This window comes from Pituophis catenifer, unplaced genomic scaffold (genome assembly GCF_029215685.1).
Source record: "Pituophis catenifer annectens isolate HBS135680 unplaced genomic scaffold, rPitCat1.0.hap2 SCAF_29, whole genome shotgun sequence".
Classification (NCBI taxonomy): Eukaryota; Metazoa; Chordata; class Lepidosauria; order Squamata; family Colubridae; genus Pituophis; species Pituophis catenifer.
In genome coordinates, this window is record NW_027256909.1 from 544929 (window position 1) to 568964 (window position 24036).

The 24036-nt window shown below is 45.7% G+C and overlaps 1 protein-coding gene across 3 annotated transcripts in view; it reads right to left on the reverse strand.

Moving 5' to 3' along the window:
- Positions 1 to 8048, reverse strand: part of LOC139326282 (histone acetyltransferase KAT6B-like) — a 99377-nt gene extending 91329 nt beyond the window's left edge. For all 3 annotated transcript variants that reach the window (XM_070956440.1, XM_070956437.1, XM_070956438.1), the window contains exon 1: positions 7431 to 8048. In XM_070956440.1, the coding sequence (XP_070812541.1) occupies positions 7431 to 8048 (618 nt within the window). The remainder of the gene's footprint in view (positions 1 to 7430) is intronic.
- Between the last annotated feature and the right edge of the window lie 15988 nt (positions 8049 to 24036).

A 24036-nucleotide genomic window follows, 5' to 3' on the forward strand; every position in this document is an offset into this window, starting at 1 on the left:
ACCAGGCCTGGATTCCCAAATTACACTAAATAAACAAACACACTTTTCAGCTAAACGTTTATAAGACTAATACTGGCTTTGAATGAAATCTGAAAATATTTAGGTCCTTAAACTGAATGTGTGTATCAATCCTGACACTTAGGAACTACTGGAATTTTATTTTTATAGGTTAGAATTACAGACTCTTATATGAAAATGGAAAGTGACAATATTTATCATTTAAGATAAATATTTCAGTTCAAATATTTCATAAATACTTCAGTTAATTGGAGGGACGAGTCACACTTATTAATTTCCAGTAAAAGGAGGGGGGGAAATGATAATGTCAACACTTAGATTACATTTGCATCATTATTGATGTTTTATACGATGCCATTATATGAATGATATGAAGGGATGAAAATGAAATCATTGGCGCTATTTGCGTAATAATCAGTAGTTGTGCCAATGCAGAAATTTCAGCAGAAATAGGTCCGTTACACTGAGGACCGGTAACATGACGACTGTAATGTTCATATATGTTAGTGAATTTACAGGTGATGGCAAAGAGGTTCAGGTGGGAGAATAGATACAGGTAGGCAGAGTGCAGAGAAGGAAAGAGAGGGTATTAATTCTGAAGAGGAAAGCAGGGGCAAACACAGATTGTGAAGGATCACACAGACCTTTCCATGCCAAGGAAGGCCAACATTGCTAAAGCAATTATTTTTCCAGTGGTTGTGCACATTTGTGAAAAGTGTATGCTGGGGGGTGGGGGGGGGGGAATGTGAGAAAAGGTTGTCTTGGAAATTGGAAATGGTTACCAACAACTCCCATGAACTGCACAAAGAAGCCTGCGTCATAACAAAGCTGACTGTTCCCTTGAAGTTTCATAGGCAAGAGCTCGTACGGGCAGGAAAGGCAAAAGGATAAAGAATAATAAGAATTCTTACGCTTGGACCAGTTGAAGGAAATGGAAGGAAGGGGGGGGGGACAAGAAACAAAAGGGATGAATGGGGTAGGTAAACACAGAAACGAAATGTCTTTGAATATTAGTAGCTCAAGTTGATAGTTACCGTATTTTTCGGACTATAAGACGCACCTAGATTTAGAAGAGGAAAACAAGAAAAAAATAGTATTTGGCCTCTGCGCATCCTGTTTTTGCCCTCCCTGGCCCCCAGAAGCACTTTGCAGGCCAAAACCAAGCCCATTTTTGGCCTCCCAAACCCTCTGCATGTCCTGTTTTCACCAAAAATGCGCCCATTTTTGGCCTGCAGAGTGCTTCTGGGGGCTGAGGAAGGCGAAAATGCAAAACACGGAGAGTTCAGGAGCTCAAAAATGGCCCCGTTTTTGGCGAAAATGGGCCGTGCAGGGGCCGGGGAGGGTGAAAACATGACACACGGAGGGTTCGGAAGCCCAAAAACGGGGCCATATTCGGTCTATAAGATGCTCCGAAATTCTCACCCACTTTGGGGGAGGGGAGTTTGTCGTATACTCCGAAAGATACAGTATGTTGTGGGGTTTGAGCTCTGAGCTTGGCAATTTAGTTGCAAACGTTTCATTCTTATTCGAGGAGACATCAGTGCACTTTGGATTGTGCTTGCCTTGGGGAGGCCTGGTCTTTAAATACCTTGCTGAGTCTGGGTCTGATTTTGGGTTGTGTGATTGGCGGGCTGTAGTTGCTGAGTCATAGTCCTTGGTTTTAAGTACCGTACTTAAACGGTACTTTAAAATACTTAAACGGTATCCAGCCAGCTATCTTAGCCAGGTGGAGGCGGCAAACCATCAGAAAGCATTTCCGCTTGCACATTGCCATGCGCTTCCATCGGCCGCCCTGTATGGCAAGTATAAAAAGATACCGCTGACTGAAAGACTCTGTTCCTGTGACTCAGGAGAGGTGGAGACTGTGGGTCACATATTCCTTCGATGCAGTGATGGGTTGCTCCCGGTTCGGACCGGTTTGCAAGAACCAGTAGTAAAACCGGTGGGAAGCTCCGCCGACTGAGCCGGATGTCATCATAGGTGATCTGCGCATGCACAGAAGAGCATGGGCGCGATGCGGTAGTAAAGGTAAGTAGAACCCACCCCTGCGTCGATGTTCCTTTTATAGAGAGATTCGGGGGAAAAAACGTATCTTTCAAATAATTGCTAGGTATCCTGGCCATTCCGACACTGCTTATCTCCAGTGGACAAAGAGTCCGAAATTACAGCGCAGGTGGCTAGATTCTGCGCAACAGCCCTGGGGATTCATCGGAAACACTTGTCTAATCCACCATAGCTATTTTATATAACCAATATGGGAAACCCTTTGCACTGCTTATTTCTTTCCCTTTTAGTATTAAACTGACTATCGGCCCCACAGTTTAAGGATTGTGATTTTAGTATAGTTTTAGTATAGTTAAGACCATGTGTAATTGACAGGCTGGGGTTTATCTGTTATTTTATCTATTATTTATTATTTTATTCTAGAATTTTTAATTGCATATTTATTGACTGTTTTTATTTGTTCTGGTCTCATACAGTAATAAAATTCTGTTAACGGTTAATTTAAATGTCACTTAAACAGTACTTAAAACCAAGGACTATGACACGGCAACTACAGCCAGCCAATCACACAACCCGAAATCAAACCCGGACTCAGTATTTGAAGGCCAGGGCTCCCCCAGACAAGCACAATCCAAAGCACATGGAAGATGTCTCCTCGAATGGGGACGGAACATTTGCCACCAAATTGCCAAGCTCGAAGCTCAAACCCACAGCCTAAAACACAGAAATGCCCTTGAAAAATTAATAAGTCATTATTCAAAATCATGGGAATAGGACTGTGTGTGCTACACAGTCAACGGAAGTTAGAATCACTAGCGCTTTAGCCACAAGGCTCAATGGTTTCTATGTCACAAAAGCCAGTGTGATGTAGAAGATGCTAGGCCCATGATGCGAATCTATGGCATGCGTGCCAGAGGTGGCACGCAGAGCCCTCTCTGTGGGCACGCGTGCCGTCGCCAGCTGCTTTTCTGGTTTCCGGCGCACCCATGCACGACAGCCAGCTGGTCTTTGCAGGTGCCGGAGCACCGGAAGATGGCCTGAAAATGGTCCAAAAAATGGCCAAAAAGCAGGGCGTTATCCAGGCCAAAAAGGGTCCGAAAAACGGCCTGAAAACAGCTGAAAAACAGCCTGGAAAACGGACAACACCGGTCAAAAAACAGGCATGTGCGTGCCGGCCAGCTGCTCTTTGGGTTTCCTGTGCTCGGGCACAAACAAAACCAGCTGGCTGGCGGGCAGGCACATGCCAGAAATCCAAAGACCATGGCCGGCGCACATGTTCTTAAGGTTTCTGGCGCTCCGGTATGCACGTTCCGGTTTGGGCATTCGGTGCCGAAAAGGTTCACCATCCCTGTGCTAGACTAACCCTGGAGACATCCAGATCTTCCTTTCTCCTCAGTTCCAGAAACCCAGTCGGTAATTTTGGATCACATCCTCTTTTTGTTGTTGTTGTGAGAAAATATGAAGAGAGGAAGAACTACGTATGCTGTGTTACTCCAGGATAAACAATGGAATGTCAGTTTAATACGTTACAGGTAGTCCTCGACTTACAACAGCTCGCTTAGTGACCGTTCGAAGTTATAATGGCACTTAAAAAGTTGACTTATGACTGTTTTTCACACTTAGGACCAGGGATGCTATTCAGCAGGTTCTGGAGAACCGGTAGTGAAAATTCTGAGTAGTTCGGAGAACCGGCAAATACCGGCCCCAGAGTGGGGTTGGAATGGAGATTTTGCAATATCTTTCCCCTGCTACGCCCACAGAACCGTTAGTAAAAAAAATTTGAATTCCACCACTGCTTACGACCGTTGCAACATCTCCAGGGTCACATGATTTGCATTCAAGATGCTTGACAACTGACTCACATTTATGACAGTTGCAGGGTCCCCCAGGGTCATGTGATCCACTTTTGCGATCTTCCGACAAGCAAAGTTAATGGGGGAAACCAGGTTCACTTTACAACTGTGTTACTCATTCAACAACTGCAGCTATTCGCTTCACAAAGGTGGCAAGAAAAGTCGTAAAGTGGGGCAAAATCCACTTAACAAATTTCTCACTTAGCAACACAAAATTGTGGTCGTAAGTCGAGGACTACCTGTACTACTGCAACAGTTCTATATGATAACTAGCTTTTATTTCTACAACAAATAGTACTAGGGCCTTTACTGTAATAACACAAGTGAGTGAAAATACTAAATCCTTCCTTTTCTGTAATACCATGCTTTCCCCAAAATAAGACTGGGTCTTATATTAATTTTTGCTCCAAAAGACGCATTATGGCTTATTTTCCGGTTAGGTCTTATTTTTGGGGAAATACAGTACTAAATGCATCCATCTGGCTGACAATCTTAACTGGGGCTTATTTTGGGGGTAGGGCTTATATTACACAGCATCCTGAAAAATCATGCTAGGGCTTATTTTCTGATTTTTTTTTAAAATTTGATTTATATGCTGCCCTTCTCCGGAGACTCAGGGCGGCTTACAATGCGTTAAGCAATAGCCTTCATACTTTTGTATATTTTTACAAAGTCAGCTTATTGCCCCCACAAACTGGGTCCTCAATTTACCTACCTTAGAAAGGATGGAAGGCTGAGTCAACCTTGAGCCTGGCAAGATTCAAACTTACTAATTGCAGATAGCTGGAGTTAAATTACAATGTATTCGTCTGCTGAGCTATCCAGGCTCAGGGGATTGGGTCTTATTTGGGGGGAAACAGGGTAGATGTGCAGTAAAATTATTCGAAGAAGCTGAGACGGCTCTCGTTTTCAGATAATAGTTTAAATATAAGGTGTGATATTATTAAGGCATCGACTGAAGTATGGTCAGGCCCTTATAAGGAGCCCTTCAGAAGGCAAAGCGATCCCAGTTCTCATTTAGAATTTGCAGGCATCGCCAGCAGATGCACACAAGCTCTCATGACCAACCAATACATCCGAATGTTGAATTGGCCCAAGAATTTTGCCGACGTTCCAAAGATCAAAGGAGGCAGTCCGATTGTTTTGATCTTGGGGAGAGAAGCCAAGAGGATTTTGAGCCATGAAATTTCACTATCAAATCCCAAGTTCCCAAGCAGTCAGCCAGCGTCAGAAGTGTGAATGCTGCATTGACCTCCTCCCTCTCTCGTTATTAATTTCAGCGTTTCTACTTCAATAAGTGAATAAATATTCTTCTATCCCTAACGTTCCCTGTTCCGTTTTTCAGCACAGGATGAAAACCATTCATTTTTCATCCTCTCTGCATTTGGGAACGTATTAAAAAAATACCAAAACTAGGTAAAAGTTGGTTACCACCTTTAAAGCGCTCCATGGCATAGGACCTGGGTACCTTCGAGACCGTCTTCTGCCACGAATAGCCTCCCACCGACCAGTCCGCTCCCACAGAGAGGGTCTCCTCAGGGTGCCATCAGCCAAGTTATGTCGGCTGGCGACACCCAGGGGGAGGGCCTTCTCTGTGGGAGCCCCAGCCCTGTGGAATGAACTGCCCCCGGAAATACGTAAGATCTCCGACCTCCGGGTGTTTCGTTGCGCATTGAAGACCCTGTTGTTCCGCCAGGCCGGGCTATCAACATAATAATTCTAATTGGGGTATTTTAAATTTTTGGGGTTTTAATCCGGCCAAACTTATTTAATTATTTTAATTTTTAATCATTGTTGTGTCTTCCGTTTTTAAATTAGCTGTACACCGCCCTGAGTCCTTCGGGAGAAGGGCGGTATAGAAATAAATTTATTTATTTATTTATTTATTTATTTTATTTATTTAAAAATCACGCTTGCTGAACAATTTTAAAAACCTTGCGACTGAACAATTAGCACGAACAACTAAATGTGGTGCTCAACAGTCCACCTTTGCGGAGGGAAACCCCAAATTTGGAGATGACACGGTACGTGTATTTTGGGGTCAGTTGTGAAAGTGTACAATGTCGTTAAGGATGCTGAAGGATTGGATGGGTGGTAAATACCCTGCATTAGGGAGGCATCCGGAGGGCAAGGGCAGATTTCAATTAATGAGTCAGGGAGCCCTGCAGAATGGAGCAGTCAATTTGAAGCGAATGGAGAAAAGCCGTCTATCCTGCGAAGACATGGAATAAGAAAGCCACCAATCCGTTGGTGGCAACAACTGGCAAGCAACACAAAAGACCACGGAAGAGGTCCAATAATAATTTCCATTAAGCGTGTCTTCATGCACTGCTGCTTTACTCCACTGCATACTTATCCACAGCAACCAAAATAGCAAATTTGACTGATAATAAAGAGATTCAGAATCCCATTAAATTTCACAGCAGGGAAACAAGTTTCATACTGCAGAAAACAGAAAGAGGTGATCCGGAGTAGGTAGACCGACTGATCATGTATTCCTCAACATTTCAAAAGATAAAAAATTGTATTATTTATTCTTAGATTTCTTAATACCAGTAATCCGAATTTAAAATGCATAGCCTTTTTTTTTAAAAAAATCAAATACTTTTTACACTTATAGGCTTCTAAGTAGTGACTTTCTTTCTAAGTATGTGACTTTCTTTCGGTTGCATTAGTTTGGATGGATAGTCCTCAAATCAGTGGTGAAATCCTCCAAGGTTTGCCACCAGTTCGCTGCGGGCGTATGTGCAGCAGGAGTGAAATGCTCCCAGTTCGGACTGGATCGAGTGATCCAGTAGTGATTGTCGCAGGTGGTTCGGAGAACTGGTAGCCATGGCAGCGGGAGGCTCCCTCCACCCACCTGGGTGTCACTTCCTGGTTTTAACCAGGAAGTAATGTTTTTTACCCTCTGCGCATACGCAGGTTTTGCGCACGTGCAGAGGATCTGCATGTGCACATAATGCGCGTGTGAGCGAAGCAAGTACTTTTGAACGGTAAGGAAGGTAAGTAGATTTCATCCCTGATGTGCAGTGCACAACACACTGTGTGCACACATGTACAGTACGTGCCAAACGCATGCATCGCGCATGCTTTGTGCATGCTTCGCGCGGAAAAATGATGCTTAACAAGGTAAGTAGAACAGTGGAGGGGGGAACAGCTGTGCCACACGATTTAGATTTAGATAGATTTAGATTTAGATAGATTTAGATAAATCGCGTGGCACAGCTGATCATCAAAAATACCAGTTCGGACGAACTGGTAGCATTCGTTTACTACCGGTTTGCCTGAACCAGTGAGAACCGGGAGCATTTCACCCCTGCCTCAAATCCACATGTTTTATTTTGGGAAAGGAGAATAAATATTAAAATATTTTTAAGCTCTCCAAGGATGTGAGATTTTAACCTATCTTGAAACCACGAGACATTTGGAAAAACTCCTTAACCGTTGTATGTTAAAATTTCTCTCCATGCGGTTATGTATGGAAAAAGAAAACAAAACAAGTATCCCGGCAAAAGGCACACTAACAACTGTTGTGAAACAACCTGACACACTTACCTGGTCCTTTTCGTGAGGCAAAAGGCTGACGGGAGGGAGGGAGGCTGGAAATGAACTGTATTTGTATGTCCCTCGGCTTTCCAAGCTACCTTGGTTCACCCTGTACTGAGGTCCTTCTTTCAGTAATCTCCCATTATTGACGGCACGTTTGGCCCCCAGGCGTAATCTCCGCTGAAAGACGGGGTTGTTGAAGACACCTGCGAGGTCGTGTTGGCTTCTTAGGTATTTTTCGATGTTTCTGAGGGAAGATCCATTTGGTTCCTGAAGCCCTTCGATGGCTCTTCGCAGGAGCTTATTCCAATCCACATTTCGAAGCTCGTGACAGGTTCCCTTAGATCCTTTCGAGGGTTTAGGAATGTCGTCCAGCTTAAGGGATGAAAAACGCCCAGGATTATCTGGGTCCTTATAGGACGCAAGGCCTTTGTTGGTAACTTTGAGAACCGAGCCATCTTGGACACTCAGTTCCAGCTGCTCAGAAACAGTCTTCTTATCTAAGCCGTGGGATGCGCAAACGGCATGGCAAATCCGTTCTTCCGAGGGCCTCTGCTTCTGCCTTTTCACTTTGTGTATCGCTTCCAGAATCCACTCTGTGTAAAGTGGATTGGCGAGCTTTACCATGGTTGACCAATAATCTTCCACCCACAAGAGTTACCCATAGAGTTCCTTTCTCTTCCTACCAATGATCCTTTCTCCTACGTCTTCACATTTTACCTTCCGGTACCACCATCTGAAGAAGGCATCCCTTAGATACAAAGAGTGTGAAGAATCTCAGGCATGATCTTCTAAAGGCAAAGAGCTTCATCAACCAACACAGGAAAGGGGAGTCATTTTCTTACACCAGATGAAATACATCTCTACAAACTTGACGGCTGTTCTCTCCGGTCGACACAAATCTTTCCAGATCTTCATAAATTCTAAAGAATATTTTTTTTTAAAAAAAAAGCAAGTTAAGTTTCATTCGCAGCAAAATTCATCAGTTCATCATTTAGGAATGTCAATATATACCATTTTGTTTAAAAAGCTACACCTCTATTGACCAATGCATTCTTTATTAACTAGTATTTAGAAGCACCAGTTGGACTGGGGGGGCAAAGGTTACATGCTTCTTAAGATTAAACTCCAAAATTCATATTGGACGATAGGTTCAGTCTTTCGGAAGATAGAATATCAGCCAATGTTACAGTATATCTGCCACCTTTCAAAGCCCAAGTTGAAATAAAGCATACAGCAATTGGATACATAAAACTACCAGTTTCTCAACATCCCCAAATCTAGTAATTTTTAAAATCCCACCATGTTCTAAGGCAGTGATGACTAACCTTTTCCGGACTGAGTGTGCAAAGGCGCACGCGTGCCAGAACCCCCCAAATGCAATGCGTGTGTGCCCCTCACATATGTGCCCCGCCCCCCACGCATGTGCAGCAGAGGCCCAAAGACTGGCTGGCTGGCGGGAGGCACGAACGCACGCAGAGCGGAACTGAACTGGGGCGATAGCTCGCATGCCATCAGAGAGGGCGCTGCGTGCCACCTCTGACACGCGTGCCATAGGTTCGCCATCACGGTTCTAAGCACTCTGCTTCTGCAGTCTTATTGGGCATGGAGATGTCACGAGGCTGGGAAGAAGATGCTAGACTTCCCCATGTAACCAGCTCCAGTAAAAGCAAGAGCTCCTTGACTAAAGGTTGTGGATGACAAATACAATAGTTACTAATCTCATCATCACTTATGTCATAGTATGCTTCAAATGCATCGAGGGAGGGAGGGAGGGAGGGAGATTTAATGCCAAAATGTATTCATCATCTCAGTTTAGGAGAGCAATTGGCTATTTGATTGGAAACGCCTTGAATTTTCCAAAAAGTTCAGGAGAGCATCTAAAAGTCCCTATAAAATTCACATGGACAAGACAGAACTGGCACTCCTTGTCACCCCTATGTAATCCCAAGCAGGCAAGAGTGTTATTAACCATGGCAATTTTTGACTACTATTATAATTCCCCTCAAACACTCCATAACTTGAAAGGGACACCCAGAACCGCATCTACAGTCCACAAGGATTCATTTTCTCTTCACATCAAACTGTACAGGTAGTCCTCGACTTACGACCACAACTGAGCCCTAAAATTCTGTTGCTTAGCAAGACAAGTTTTGCCCCAATTGTTAAATGAATCACTCCAATTTTTAAGTTAGCAACATGGGTGTTAGATGAAGTCCGATTGTCAGAAGGTTGCAAAAGGTTGCAATCAGTGATGAAATGTAAAATTTGTTACTACCAGTTCTGTGGGCGTGGCTTGGTGAGGGGAATGTGACTGGGTGGGCGTGGCCATTTTTTTTTTTTAAACTTTTAAAAGCATTTTTTCTACAACCTCTTCGGTTATAGAAAAAAATGCTTTTAAAAGACTGACGATCCCAGCTGAGCCACACAATCATCAGAGGCTTTTTTTTTTTACTTTTAAAAAGCATTAAAAGCATTAAAATGCTTTTAAAAGTAAAAAAAAAAAAGCCTCTGATGATCGCGCGGCTCAGCTGGGCATGGGGGGGGGGCAAGGATTTTTTGCTACCGGTTCTCCGAACCACCCGCTGCCATCGCTACCGGATCGGGCAATCTGGTCCGAACTGGGAGCATTTCACCCCTGGTTACAATCGTCCTTAAATATGAACCAGATGTCAAGCAGCTGGATTTTGATCAGGTGACCACGGGGACTCCACAACGAACGTTAAGTATGAAAAATGGCCATCACTTTTTTCCAGTGCAACCTGTAACTTTGAACAGCCATTAAACAAATGGCTGTAAATGAAGGACTATCTGTCTCACAAAAGATAAGATGCATTTCAATACAGGTAGTCCTTGACTTACAACAGGTCATTTACTGACCGTTCAAAGTTACGACGGCACTGAAAAGAAGTGACTTACGACCGTTTTTCAGAGTTACGTCCCCATGATCATGGCGTCCCCATGATCATGTGATCAAAAATTCAGATGCTTGACAACAGGTTCATACATATGACCGCTGCAGCATCCCGGGGTCATGTGATCCCCTTTTGCGACCTTCTGACAAGCACAATCGATGGGGTACCCAGATTCACTTAAACGCCAGGTTCTTAACTTATCAAATGATTCACTTTTTTTTTTAAATTTGATTTATATGCCGCCCTTCTCCGGAGACTCAGGGCGGCTTACAGTGCGTTAAGCAATAGCCTTCATACTTTTGTATATTTATACAAAGTCAGCTTATTGCCCCCACAAACTGGGTCCTCAATTTACCTACCTTAGAAAGGATGGAAGGCTGAGTCAACCTTGAGCCTGGGGAGATTCGAACTAGCAGTAATTGCAGGCATCTGGATGATAATAACAGGCTATTAGTCTGCTGCACTACCAGGCTCTTAATAACGTGGCAAGAAATGTCACTAAATGGGGCAAAACCAGTGGTGGTATTCAGCTGGTTCAGACCAGTTCGGGCGAACCGGTAGTGGCAACCTGTGGGGAGGGGGTGGGCCCGACCCTATGCCCTATGCCATCCTATTTAGCTACGTTTTCTAAGCCGCACATATGTGTGCAAGCCGTGCGTGCGAGCAAAGCGCACGTGCAGAAGGCCACCCTTGTGTGCAGAAGGCGCACGAATGAGCGAAGTGTGCATGCACACACACACACACTCACATCTTCGGTGCATGGCAACCCGGTGGTAAAATTACCATTTTTTTCGGAGTATAAGACGCTCCGGACTATAAGATGCACCTACCTTTTTTGGTGAGGAAAACAAAAAAAAGAAATCTGCCTCTGTCTCCCAGCAATTTTGCCTCCTTGCAGCAAACAGCAAACAGCCTGCTTTACTTTCATTTTCGTTTTCAGCATAGCTTGATTAGCACAAGAAAAAAAAAATCTGCTCCCAGCAATTTACCTCCTTGCAGCAAGCAGCGGAGGCCTGCGCAAAACAGCTGAGAGCAAACCAGCTGAGAGTCGTGAGACTGATCCAATCAACTTGTGCTAATTAGGCTGTGCTGAAGTTGAAAGGAGCTGTTTCTTCTTGCTGCTTGCTGCAAGGAGGTAAACTGCTGGGAGGCAGAGGCCAAAGGGTGAGGACCAGCGGGTCGGCAGGGCTATATTTGGTGTATAAGATGCACCTAAATTTTCACCCCCTTTTAGGGGGGAAAAAGGTGCGTCTTATACTCTGAAAAATATGTATGTGAAACCCACCTCTGGGAAAAACTCACTTAACAAATGTCTCACTTAAAAACAGAAATTTTGGGCTCAATTGTGGTCATAAATTGAGGAGTACTTCTGTTGGCACCTTACTGAATCCTTCTGACATGAAGCTTCCTTCAACTGCAAGATGCGTCTCAAATCTTTAATGAAGAAATCTTTTGAGACAGTTTATAAGAAGTTGGAGCAGTAAGAAAGGAAAATCCTTCTCTAAGAAAAAAAAAGCCCAGCTCCATCAGGTAAAAGGCTTCTAGAGTCAGGCACTTTGTTCCCCAGGGCCTAAATCTGTTCAGAGGATGTAGGAGCAATTTCATGCTCATACCAGGATCCTCCAGCAAGAGAAATCAAGGGGTGTCACGTTTCTCTTCTGGAGATAATATGGATAATACGGTTACGTCCTCCATTAATTTATTAAATCACCTTTTAATGGTCTATAAATCATGCAACTTATAGTAGAACATTCTGTAATTTAATACGTGCTGTGAAAAGAAATAATTACTTTTCCGAGGGCGCAGCAAGAAGTTCTTCCTATCCACTTTTTCTTTTCTGTGCATGACTTCATCGTGGGAAGAAAAACCAAGAATAAGGACTGCATTAGATACGCACCATCCGCTCCCACACTTCTTTCGCTGGCATCGATTATTTCACATTAACTGTAGGGAAAATCATAGCCATTATTTGCACTGACACTTACTTTGTTTAAAATAATACACTTCCAATTTTAAAACAAAAAATTTGCATTCCACTTCTTTATGAGCCTTACAAAAGGACACATAAAGCAGATTCTTGTTAGATCAGTGGTGTGTTGTTTTAACCTTGCTCCCAAACCATCCCAAAATATCTCTTTACATCTCAAATTACTTTAAAAGGAAATGAAAAACGTTTGCCAGTGACTTGCTGCACATAGCAATAGCATCAAGAAATAAATTGCCAGTATTTTGACACCATGGTAGAACTTTTATATCATCTACAGTGAAAAGTTTCCCAATTAAATTCATTATTATTTTATTCTTAATAAATAAATTTATTTACCGCCCATCTCACCTCCAGGCAACTACAACAGTCACACTTCCGGCAGCCGATCATGGGCTCTTCTATTTCAGTGAGCTAGATTCACATATAAACCACTGTTTGCTTAATCTCAAATTGTCACCTAAACTACATTCACAGAACTGATGCATTCTATCACAGATCATGCTAAAACAGAAGCCACAAAGCTGTGGCTTTCAGAGTATTCTTGTATTCTTATACACTGAGCAGCGTCACTTCTCGTGAGATGGTCAGTTATATAAATTTGATAATAAATAAATATACGGTGGGCTTAGCTTCTTCTGCCATTCTATTATTCTGATGGTGAATAAACCATAGTTTGTTTAAGAATGGTCTATGACTAAATCACAGCTGACTGGATTTGAAAAGAATACTAAGGAGAACTCTTGAAATCTGAAGGCCACAAAAAGCTTCTCCCAAAGTTATCACAGTCCCTAGCAATGCACTGAAAAGACTGAGGGAAGCTGTCAGCTCAAACAAAATACAGATAAGTCCTCGTTTAGCAAACAAAACTGGGACTAGGATCTTAGTCATTAAGCAAAGCAGTCAGTAAGTCAAGTGGGCTTACTTACATTTACTGCAGCTTTCCTTTGCTTTACAGACCTGTGAAGGTCATAAAGGCAAGGATTGGTCACAAAGTCACTTTTTCATCACTGTTACAACTGCGAATGGTCACTATGCAAAGCAGTCACTGAACGAGAACTATCTGTATCCTAAGTCGCAGTTCAGTTACAGAAGGCCCTCTAGAGAGGCAGAGATGTCAGTAGAAGGCTCCCGGTTTTTTCTGCTCGCATTTGTGAACTTTAATGGATCAGAAAGTTAGAAACGAGGGGACATATTCATGAACTCAGGAGTGGGCCTCAACTTGAATACTACCTTACTTTTCATTTGTGACTTTTTCCTCTCCCTCTTTGCTCTCATTTCACAGATGGTTCAAGTGCTCCTAGCTGGGAGAAGCCACCTCCTTGGGCCCGCAAGACATGAAGCTCAAACTTTGTATTTTGAATTTTATTAATCCAGACCCAGCGGTTGTACCAAGCCATATTTTGTTTGCTCTAGAAACTTTAACCGGGAAGATTCAGACTTTGGGCAGGAGACCACCAGGAGATCACATAAACAAAGTTGTTCCATATTGTGGCCAAAGAAAGACCTGGATGGTGATAACAGGACTCAGCCTCATTTGAGGAAGAGCGACTCAGCATTTTGCCCACCTCGAAAAACTAAGCCGGCCCTAGACTGGCAGTTGGGAGTTCACCAGTAAATGCCAATTCATATAGTGCAGGCCAAGAGGTTGCAAAAAGAAAAGAAAAGAAAAGAAAATTCTGGAAGAGGTCAATGACAAAGGGGAGGACCTTCTGAGAAACACAGAAAGCTCTTGCAACTTTTGGCTTTAAAAATTACAGTAAACCCAGGCTGCCCTCCGAGATCTCTAAAGCCTCCTTGACAGCTATAAGATGGGCGGACTTCAACTCCCAGAATTCCCCCGCTAGCCAAACTGCCTGGGGAATTCTGGGAGTTGAAGTCCGCCCATCTTCAAGTGCCAAGGTGGAGAAAGGTTGCTGTAAATCACGGCAGCGCCACACCTGGCACCGCAGGTGACGGAAGAGCCACGCTCCCGGGAGCAAGAGCTGACGGCGGGCTCCCGCCACATGGCTTCAACGGCGGAGGGCGCTCACGGCCCATTCCAGTCCGACAGCAGCAGCGGCGCCAGGTACTGCGCGACCCAGCCCACCTCGGCAACCAACGCCGCCATTTTCTTTCTTCCTCTCTAGACGCGACATTGGATGAAAGCCCAATCCAGGCGCTTTCATCCCGCCTCCCGATTAGGCAAGCCACAGCGATAGGCCAAACGACCTGTCCGTCCCCTCGCCACCAGCCAATCCGTTCTGCCACACGCACACCACGACCAGCCTATTGGAGGCCGAGAAACGTCAATTACGCTCCTCCCCCCTCAACCTCTCCTGGCAGAGCCGTTGACAGCCCAAGCGTCACCGCCCTCGGCCCTCATTGGAGGGCGATTACATCTGGAAAACAATAGAAAGGGGAAAGGGACGAGCCTCGCCTCCGGATAGGCTCCCGAAGTGTCAATCGAGCATTATCCCCACCTCCCCATCACTTCACCACCACCACTAACCCTTTTCTCTCCTTCCCCTTTCCTCGCCCTCCCGCCGAGGAAGTTTGTTTCGCGGGCGGGCGGGCGCGAGACCCACACTAATGAGCGATCCCGAAGTCGTTGAGTTTTACACGCCACGTGCCGGGGCGCTCTCCCTAACCCCGTCCGGTCGGGCGAGATTGACGAGAAAGCGTCTCCCTTTGCCCGCTTGCAAGCTGCACCCGGGCTGGGCTGGGGTGGGGGGGCAGCGCTCTCCCGGGTGTGCCCGTTGCACACGTGTATATATATATATATATATATATGCGTGTGTGTGTGTGCGCGTGCAAGCAGGGTGCATGCAAAGAGAAAGCCTCCCCGCAATGCAAAAGCCCCACCAGGCTGGGGGGCACAGACACGTGCAGGGGCTGCAGAACCAAGACCACCCGCGTCCCCCTCCCCACCCACCCACCCATTTCTCGCGTGGAGCCTCAACCCCAACCTTTCCACAATCCCCCACCTCCCTGGCGGAGGGAGAGCGGGAGAAACGCGGGTGGGGGGCTTTGCAAGGCAGCCCCCCGACCCAGCAACGCCCCCCCCCTCCCCGGTCCACCCGCGCCCTCCGGGCCCCCGCGTGGAAAAGCGGCTCCCGGGGCCGCCCTGACCTCTTCGCTCGCTGCGGCTTCTCCCACCCGCCCTCGCGGGGAGTGGGGGGGGGAGGGAAGGGAAATGGGTCTCCGCTCCAAAAAAGGCGAGCTGCAACCCCTCGCGAGCCCCGTGGAGGAGCCCGGCCGCGGGTGGGTGGCTGGATAGGTGGGTAGGGAAAGAAAGAAGGGAGCCAGCCCGGCGGATTTTTGCAAATTTTGCAAGCAGCCTCCCCGACTGGAAGGCAGCAACCGGGGGGGGGGGGGGGACTCTCGTCTAGCTTCCCTCCAGCCGCCCGCCCGGCTCCACACAATGGGAGGGCGCGCGGAGACGTCCCGCCGCTTCCCCGCGCGGAAAGGAACCCCCCGTGGGTGGGTGGGTAGGTGGGCATCGGTCCCCCGTGGATGCCCAAAAAAGCCCTCCGGAGGAGAGGAGGAGGAGGAGAACGGGGCACAGGGGGGAGGGGGGGGTCTTTGGCCGGCCCTGGGGATGCCAAGGGTGGGTATGTGGGATGGAGATTGGGGGTGGTTGGGGGGGGAGCTCGCCTTCCCCTTCTGCCCGCCGTCCTCCCCCCCCCAAACCCCAACCCCAACCCCAACCTCGCCCCCTCGGCAAACCTGTTTTTTGGGTGGGGGGGGTCGGATGCTCAAAACGGCCTCAACCCGCCAGGACCGGAGCTCCGAGACGGGACTTGATAAGAGGAGCTAATTGAAAGGTTAATCTGCATGGGCGCTGACAGCCGAGGTCCCTCCCCGTTCCGGCTCTCTCTCTCTCTTTTCTCTCTCTCTCTCTCTTTATAATCTGCTATTGGCAAGCGGGAAACGGAGCGGCTTAGGGGGAGGCAAGGGGGGGGGGCGGCGAGGGGGCTGCTCCGACGAGCCCACCAGCCGGGTTAAACGCTCGGGCGGTGGAAAGGGGGTGAGGGAGAGGGGCGTGGGGGGGGGGAGAGAGAGACAGAGAAGAAGGCAGCCACTACGACAATGATGCCGGGATGCCAGAGTCCCTCGGGCGGCCGCTGCGATCCCCGATGAGCAGAAGCCGGAAAAAAAAAAAAGGGAATGAGGAAGAAGAGGAGGAGGAGGAGAAGAAGCGGGTTGCAAAGGTCTCGATCCAGCCGGGGGGGGATTCCAGCCGCCGTCCTGTTTCTCCTCCTCCACCCGCACCCCCGGCTGAGCTTCGTGCCTTAACTCCCGAGTCTGCGTTCCCAAGACCAGAAAAACTCGCTTGTTGCGAGCCGCGGCCACTTTCTGCCAAAAAGGAAAAGAAAAGCGCAGCGCCCCGTGGATCCGTTCCGCGTAGAACCCAAGTTCTTGCGGGGCAAAAAAAAACACCTTGGAAGCCCAGGATGCCTTCTTCGGGGCTCGAACCGCTTGGCTTTTAATGGGAGGGGGGGGGTCTTTTCAACTTTTCGGGGGCGCAGTTGTGGCGCAAGACTTTGCGCGCAAGGAAAGCCTTTTTCTTTTTTTTTCTTTTTTTTGCAGCGCTCCCCAACAAGCGCGATCCGCTGAATTCATTGCAGCGGTGTCACTCGCGAGTTCAGTAGACGGGCGATCCCTGGGTTGCGTTTATTTATTTATTTTATTTATTTATTAAATTTTTATACCGCCCCCTCTCCCGAAGGACTCGGGGCGGTGAACAGCCAGGATTAAAAAAAACATACAATATATACATTAAAATAATTTAAAACATAATTAAATCTATATTGGCTTCCCCCAGTTTAAAACCCCTTACCCATAAAATTCACCAATTAAAAAATGTTTAACCCAGCCCGGCTTGCTGAAATAAAAAAGTCTTCAGAGCCCGGCAAAAGGTCCGGAGGTCCGGGATCAGTCGTATCCCTGGGGGTAGCTCGTTCCAGAGGGCGGGTGCCCCCACAGAGAAGGCTCTTCCCCCAGGGGTCGCCAGCCGACATTGCCTGACTGACGGCACCCTGAGGAGACCCTCTCTGTGGGAGCGTATTGGCCAGTGGGAGGTTATCGGTGGCAGAAGGTGGTCTCGTAAATAACCGGGCCCTAAGCCATGTATGGACTTCCCCCCCTTTGGTGGCCCATCTCAAGGTTCTTGCTCAGTGGTGAAATCCACATTTTTTTTACTACCGGTTCTGTGGGCGTGGCTTGGTGGGCGTGGTGTGGCTTGGTGGGCATGGCAAGGGAAGGATATTGTAAAATCTCCATTCCCACCCCACTCTAGGGCCAGCCAGAGGTGGTATTTGACGGTTCTCTGAACTACTCAAAATTTCCGCTACCGGTTCTCCGAACTACTCAAAATTTCCGCTACCGGTTCTCCGAACTACTCAAAATTTCCGCTACCAGTTCTCTAGAACCAGATTTCACCCCTGTTCTTGCTCCTCCTTCATGATTCTCTTGGCAAGTGTTGGCCACTCAAGCTTGGCCACTTTCTACCATCTGTGGACTTCAGCTCCTACAATTCCCCAGCCAGCAGTTTCTCAACCCTAACCCAAGGCCATTTTAGCATGATGGGCCCCCAGGCAAAGCAGTGTACAGCAACTACTCACAGGAATAAAAATGTAAATGGTTGATAAAATTAAACATATATTCATCAGTGTTGATTTCTATTAATGCATGTTAGTATTAATAAAAAATAGGGATGCAGCAGCTCAGTGGCTAAGACGTTGAGCTTGTTGATCGAAAGGTCGGCGGTTTAGCGGTTCGAATCCCTAGTGCCGCGTAACGGGGTGAGCTCCCGTTCCTTGTCCCAGCTTCTGCCAGCCTAGCAGTTCAAAAGCATGTTAAAAATGCAAGTAGAAAAATAAGGAACACCTTTGGTGGGAAGGTAACAGCATTCCATGCACCTTTGGCGTTGAGTCATGCCAGCCACATGACCACGGAGACGTCTTCGGACAGCGCTGGCTCTTCGGCTTTGAAACGGAGATGAGCACCGCCCCCTAGAGTCAGGAACGACTAGCACATATGTGCAAGGGGAACTTTTACCTTTACTTTTATTAATTAAAAAAATGCAGTAAAATGTAATAAATATTACATAAATATTATAAATATTTATAAATATTATAAATATGAGCTCCCCCCAGAGATACAGAAGATTCTGGATCTGCGCACTTTCCGCCGTGCCCTCAAAACATTCCTGTTTCAGCAGGCCGGCCTGGCCTAACTTTCCCTTTATATTACTTTTTGATTTTATTTTAAACTGGGATGTCTCGAATTATCTAGGACCAGAATGTTTAGTATATTTTAATTGGTTTTTTTTATTATTAACGTTTGTATTACATGTATTTTTATCATTCGCTGTTCACCGCCCTGAGTCCCTTAGGAATAGGGCGGTATATAAATTTAATTAATTAATAAATAAATAAATAAATAAATAAATAAATAAATAAATAAATAAATAAATAAATATGTTGCTGTATTTATAGGATACAAGGTGCACTGAAGGGTTAACATACACAGATGAGTATGGAGCCCCTATGCTCTTGGGTGCCCATCAGGCCCATGTGTTAAGACAGCCCTGCCCTAACCCCTTTAGGTCAGATTTTTTTTTCTATAATGTCAACACCCACATCCATTAATTCTTTAGAAGCTAATTTCTACAGCTAGAAATCCATCTGCATATTAGTGGTGGGATTATGTAAGTCCCATGAGTTGCCCTCTGGAAATAGCTGAGCTCTAGATGTCTGTGGAGAGTCTCAGTCATCAGAGCTGAAGAAGCTTCTTGGAGGAGAAGCGAAACGTCTTCAAAGAAAAACCAGAAAGTCCAGCTGCCTCTTGAAAAAAAAAAAAGGACCTTTGGGACAATTGAACTCTAGCTTGGTCCTCTCTAAGGGCCAAGAAAGGAAAAGCTCCATTGCTTCTCCTGCCCCAAAGGATCTTGTGTCTAGTAGCACACACTTTTGGTCCTCAGATTTGGCCGCCTCTATTGCTACGAGATACAAGGGCCCCAGAAGTGCTACAAGGATGCTACTACACAAGATGCTTATCATGGAGAGATCCAACTTAGAACTAAGGAGAAATTTCCTGATAGAGCAAGTGGAACAATTTGCCTCCAGAAGTTGTGGGTGGTCCATCACTGGAGGTTTTTAAGAAGAGATTGGGCAACCATTTGGTATAGGGTCTCCTTCCTGAGCAGGGATTGGACTAGAACAGGGGTCTCTCTAACCTTGGCAACTTTAAGAGTTGTGGACTTCAACTCCCAGAGTTCCTCAGCTCAGCTGAGCTGAGGAACTCTGGGAGTTGAAGTCCACAACTCTTAAAGTTGCCAAGGTTGGAGAGACTCCTGGACTAGAAGACCTCCAAGATTCCTTTCAACTCTGATTCTGAGACCCGGTTTGGTCTAGCAGTTAAAGCACCCAGCTAGGAAGCAGGAGGCCATGAGTTCAAGTCCCACCACCTTAGCCATGAAAACCAGCCATGAAAACTTGGAGCCAGTCACTCTCTTTCAGCCCAACCCACCTCATAGTCTTGCTGTTACGGGGAAAATACGAGGAGGAAGGAATATTGTGCATCTTTGTCACCCTGAATTATTTTTATTTTTTTTTAATTTGATTTATATGCCGCCCTTCTCTGGAGACTCAGGGCAGCTTACAATGCACTAAGCAATAACCTTCATACTTTTGTATATTTTATACAAAGTCAGCTTACTGCCCCCACAACTGGGTCCTCAATTTACCTACCTTAGAAAGGATGGAAGGCTGAGTCAACCTTGAGCCTGGTGAGATTCGAACCTGCATTAATTGCAGGCAGCTGGTCTTAATAACAGGGTGCTTTAGACCACTGTACTACCAAGGCTCTTATTTGTAAAAATAATAAAGGAAGTACACAAATCAATAACATTCTGTATTCTATACTTCTTCGATCCATCAGAATAGAGTTGGAAGGGACCTTGGAGGTCGTCTAGTCCAACCCCCTGCTTCAGCAGGAGATCCTATACCATTTCAGACTGTCCAGTCTCTTCTTAAAAGCCTCCAGTGACGGAGCGTCCACAATTTCTGGAGGCAAGCTGTTTCACTAGTTAATCGTCCTCACTGTTAGGAACTTTCTCCTTAATTCCAAGTTGCTTTTCTCCTTGATAGGTTTCCATCCATTGTTTCTTACTTTGCCTTCTGGTGCTAGAAGGTAAAACAAGAAACAATGTCTTCTCTTAATTTCCTAATTTGCTTTCTTAATTTCCAGGAAAACCAAACCACCCATTTCCACTGGTCTATGAAAAAGCAACAGTAGAGACCTTCTTCTATAAGTAACAAAAAAAAAAAAAAAGCACTTAAGTGTCACTGACAGATATCCTGAGCCTCCAGGATGAAGGAGAACACAGTCTGGCCTTTGCTACAAGACATTTACCGGTAGTAAAAATTCTGACTGGCCCCGCCCCCATCTATTCTCTGCCTCCCGAGTCTCAGCTGATTGGGAGGAAACCGGGATTTTGCAGTAACCTTCCCCTGGATTGGGGAGGGAATGGAGATTTTGCAGTATCCTTCCCCTGCCATGCCCACCAAGCCACACCCACCAAGCCATGCCATGCCCACCAAGCCACGTCCACAGAACAGGTAGTAAGAATTTTTTGAAACCCACCATCGGCATAGAGCCAGGGCAAGCCGACCTGCGATTTCCGCTACAGGTTCGGGCGAACCAATCCAAACCGGCTGAATACCACCTCTGATTATGCGGAAGGAGATGGACGAGAGTGAAGTTAACATCCTTTTGTTTCTTCTGTTCGGAGACCTCTGTTAAGGCCCCCCCCTTTTTTTTGCAATTGCTGCCTCCTCCTTTGCTTGCGATGTCCACTGCCAAGAGGAAGATTAACATCACACGGCTTTATATTTAATTTTGAGGAGGAGGATGATGATAATGGCAGCCTAAGTTTTGCTGGACAATGTGCATCAATCCCGACCAAAAAAAAAAATCAATTAACTTTTTACTAATAGCAGTTAATTGTCACAGCAGGTTGCGTACCTGGCGTACTTTGGTTGATCTTGAAAAGCAAATTGGAGCTGGTTACATTTGAACTCGGCACATTTAGGAAATCCCAAAGCTGCAGGCTAAGCTAGGAAACTGAGGGGGGAATCATTCCAAAAGAAGGCAGTGTCCAGTTACTTCAGTACTGTTGTCAAGGAACGTTGGACTCATCCATGAAGACACCAGGGCTCAAAGTTTACTAAGAACATATAAACTCATAGGACTCGAGGGGACCTTGGAGGTCGTCTAGTCCAGACACTGCCCAAGGCAGGAGACCTTATAGATCAATGTTTCTCAACTTTGGTAGCTTGAAGATGGGTGGACTTCAACTCCCAGAATCCCCCAGCCAGCAGCGCTGGCTGGGGGATTCTGGGAGTTGAAGTCCACTCATCTTCAAGCTTCCAAGGTTGAGAAACACTGTTATAGATAGTCTTCAACTTAGCAACCGTTCAGTAACCATTTGAAGTCAAAACAGCACTGAAAGAACTGACTTAATGACTGCTTTTCACACTTCCAGCCCTTGTAGCATCCTCCATGGTCACATGATCAAAATTCAGGCACTTGGCAACTGGCATGTACTTATGACAGTTTCACTGACCTGGGGGTCAAGTGTTCACCATTTGTTATCTTCCCAGCTGGCTTCCGATAAGCCGTCACTGAGGTAAATCGGATTCACTTAACAAATGTGGCAAAAAAAATGTGGTAAAATTTGGCAAAATTCACTTACTGACCGCCTTGCTTAGCCACAGAAACTAAGTTGTGCTGAATTGGGGTCGTAAGTCGAAGATGATCGGTGCCACCCTCGACAAATGACTGTCCAATCTTTTCTTGAAAACCTCCAGTGATGGGAGGCAAATTTGAGGTGGACTATTGGGAGAGGTGAATACTGTATAAGGCAACATACAGTAGTGGCCAAAATTGTGGAAACCTTTTGGGAAAAGTGGTATTTTCTAAAACTAGCTAATAACACCACTTTTTTTGGGGGGGAGTAGTACCATAAAATTATATATCTCAATGGAAAGATAATTTAATCAAGAATGTAATGCAGTAACTTTTATGAAGGATTTGCTATTAGAATAGCAGTGACAGTATAAAGAAGAAAAGTGAAACATAAAAAAAACGAGATATACAAAAATTATCCCCGTGTCAGTTAATCCTTAGTTGGGTAACCTTTAGCAGGAATTACGGCCTTTACAACAAGTCTTTTAGTTCTGTAGCTGTTATGTGAAACCAAGATTGAATGATGGCTTCTATTAACTGGGTTTTATTGCTGGGTCACTTTTGATTTTCAATTGAGTTAAGGTCTGGGCTATTCCTAGGCCATTCCAGCAGTGGAGTAGGATTATCTTGAAACTCTAAAAAAAGTGGTGTTATTATTTATTTATTTATTTGTTTGTTTGTTTATTCATTTATTTATTTATTTTATTTTATTTCTATACCGCCTTTCTCCCGTAGGACTCAAGGCGGTGTACAGTCAAGAAAAATATAGATACACAAACATCATAAAATTGCTAATTAAAATTATTATTATAACATAGTTTGGCCCAATTAAATAGAACCTAAAATTAGATAACATTTTAAAAAACATTCACATGTTCATATGTTTAGCCCCGCTTGTTGGAACATCAGGTTTTGAGGGCATGTTATTAGCCATCAAACCTCAAAAATACACTTTTCCCAAAAGGTTTCCACAATTTTGGCTACTTCTGCAAACCAATGGAAGCACCATCCATCATCGCTTTGCTGGCTGAGGAATTCTGGGAATTGAAGTCCACAAGTCTTAAAGTTGCCAAGGTTGGAGATCACTGCCCTGAACTGAGCCTGAGCCCTTTCAAGTCAGGCCTGATGCTTCAGTCCAGCGCCCGGCATTAACTTTCAGGTGGAAGCTTGAAGGGCAGTCATCAAAAATAGTCGGGGAAAGTGGGAGGAATCAGACTTTTCACAGGAAACCTGTCAGGCCTGGAAGCCATCTTTTGCATTGGGCCTTCAGGCCTGCCACATTTACTACTGTGGGAAACTGGGAGGGGGGATTGTATGGAGCATGGGTGATATGTAGTCATAATAACATTCCTTTCTCAGAGAGTCAAGGACATCTTGCCCTGCACCTGTGGGGTGACTGGGAGGCATCTCCAGTTGGGACGGTGCATTGATTGGACCATGTGATGGACATGTGAATGCTGGGCAGGGACTTGGACTTTCCTTTGGGTGGGGAAAACCTGGAAGCTTTCAGATTCGGGTTTTCCCAGACGTGCCAATATGACATCTCTAATAAAATGGGACTTTGAGGAACTTCAAGCCTCGGAGTCTTCTTTCGTTGTGGGGGTGTTACTTGGAACCCTGACAAAACCATGTCGGCCATACAGGTTACAGAATATGAGTTGTGTGCTTGGTGAGTGAGGCAATCAACATGCTGACAGGAAATCTCTGCCAGGCAGGTCTGGTTTTGATTGGGGCGTACCAATTCTAATCTATCAAGACAATATTCATCGTTCTCTGCTTTCTATTAGTTCTTCATCCTGCTTTGGGGTCCTCTCCGGATTTTATAACATTGCTCTCTATTTTCTTGGCCAGGAAGGATCAGACAGGTGAGCAGTCCCTCCAATCAGTTGGGGGAGTAGAGGAGGTGACCTCCGCACCCCCCCCCCACCCCACCCCACCCTTTGTTGACTGCTTCTGGGGTTCTGAAGCTGAGAGGCTTGAT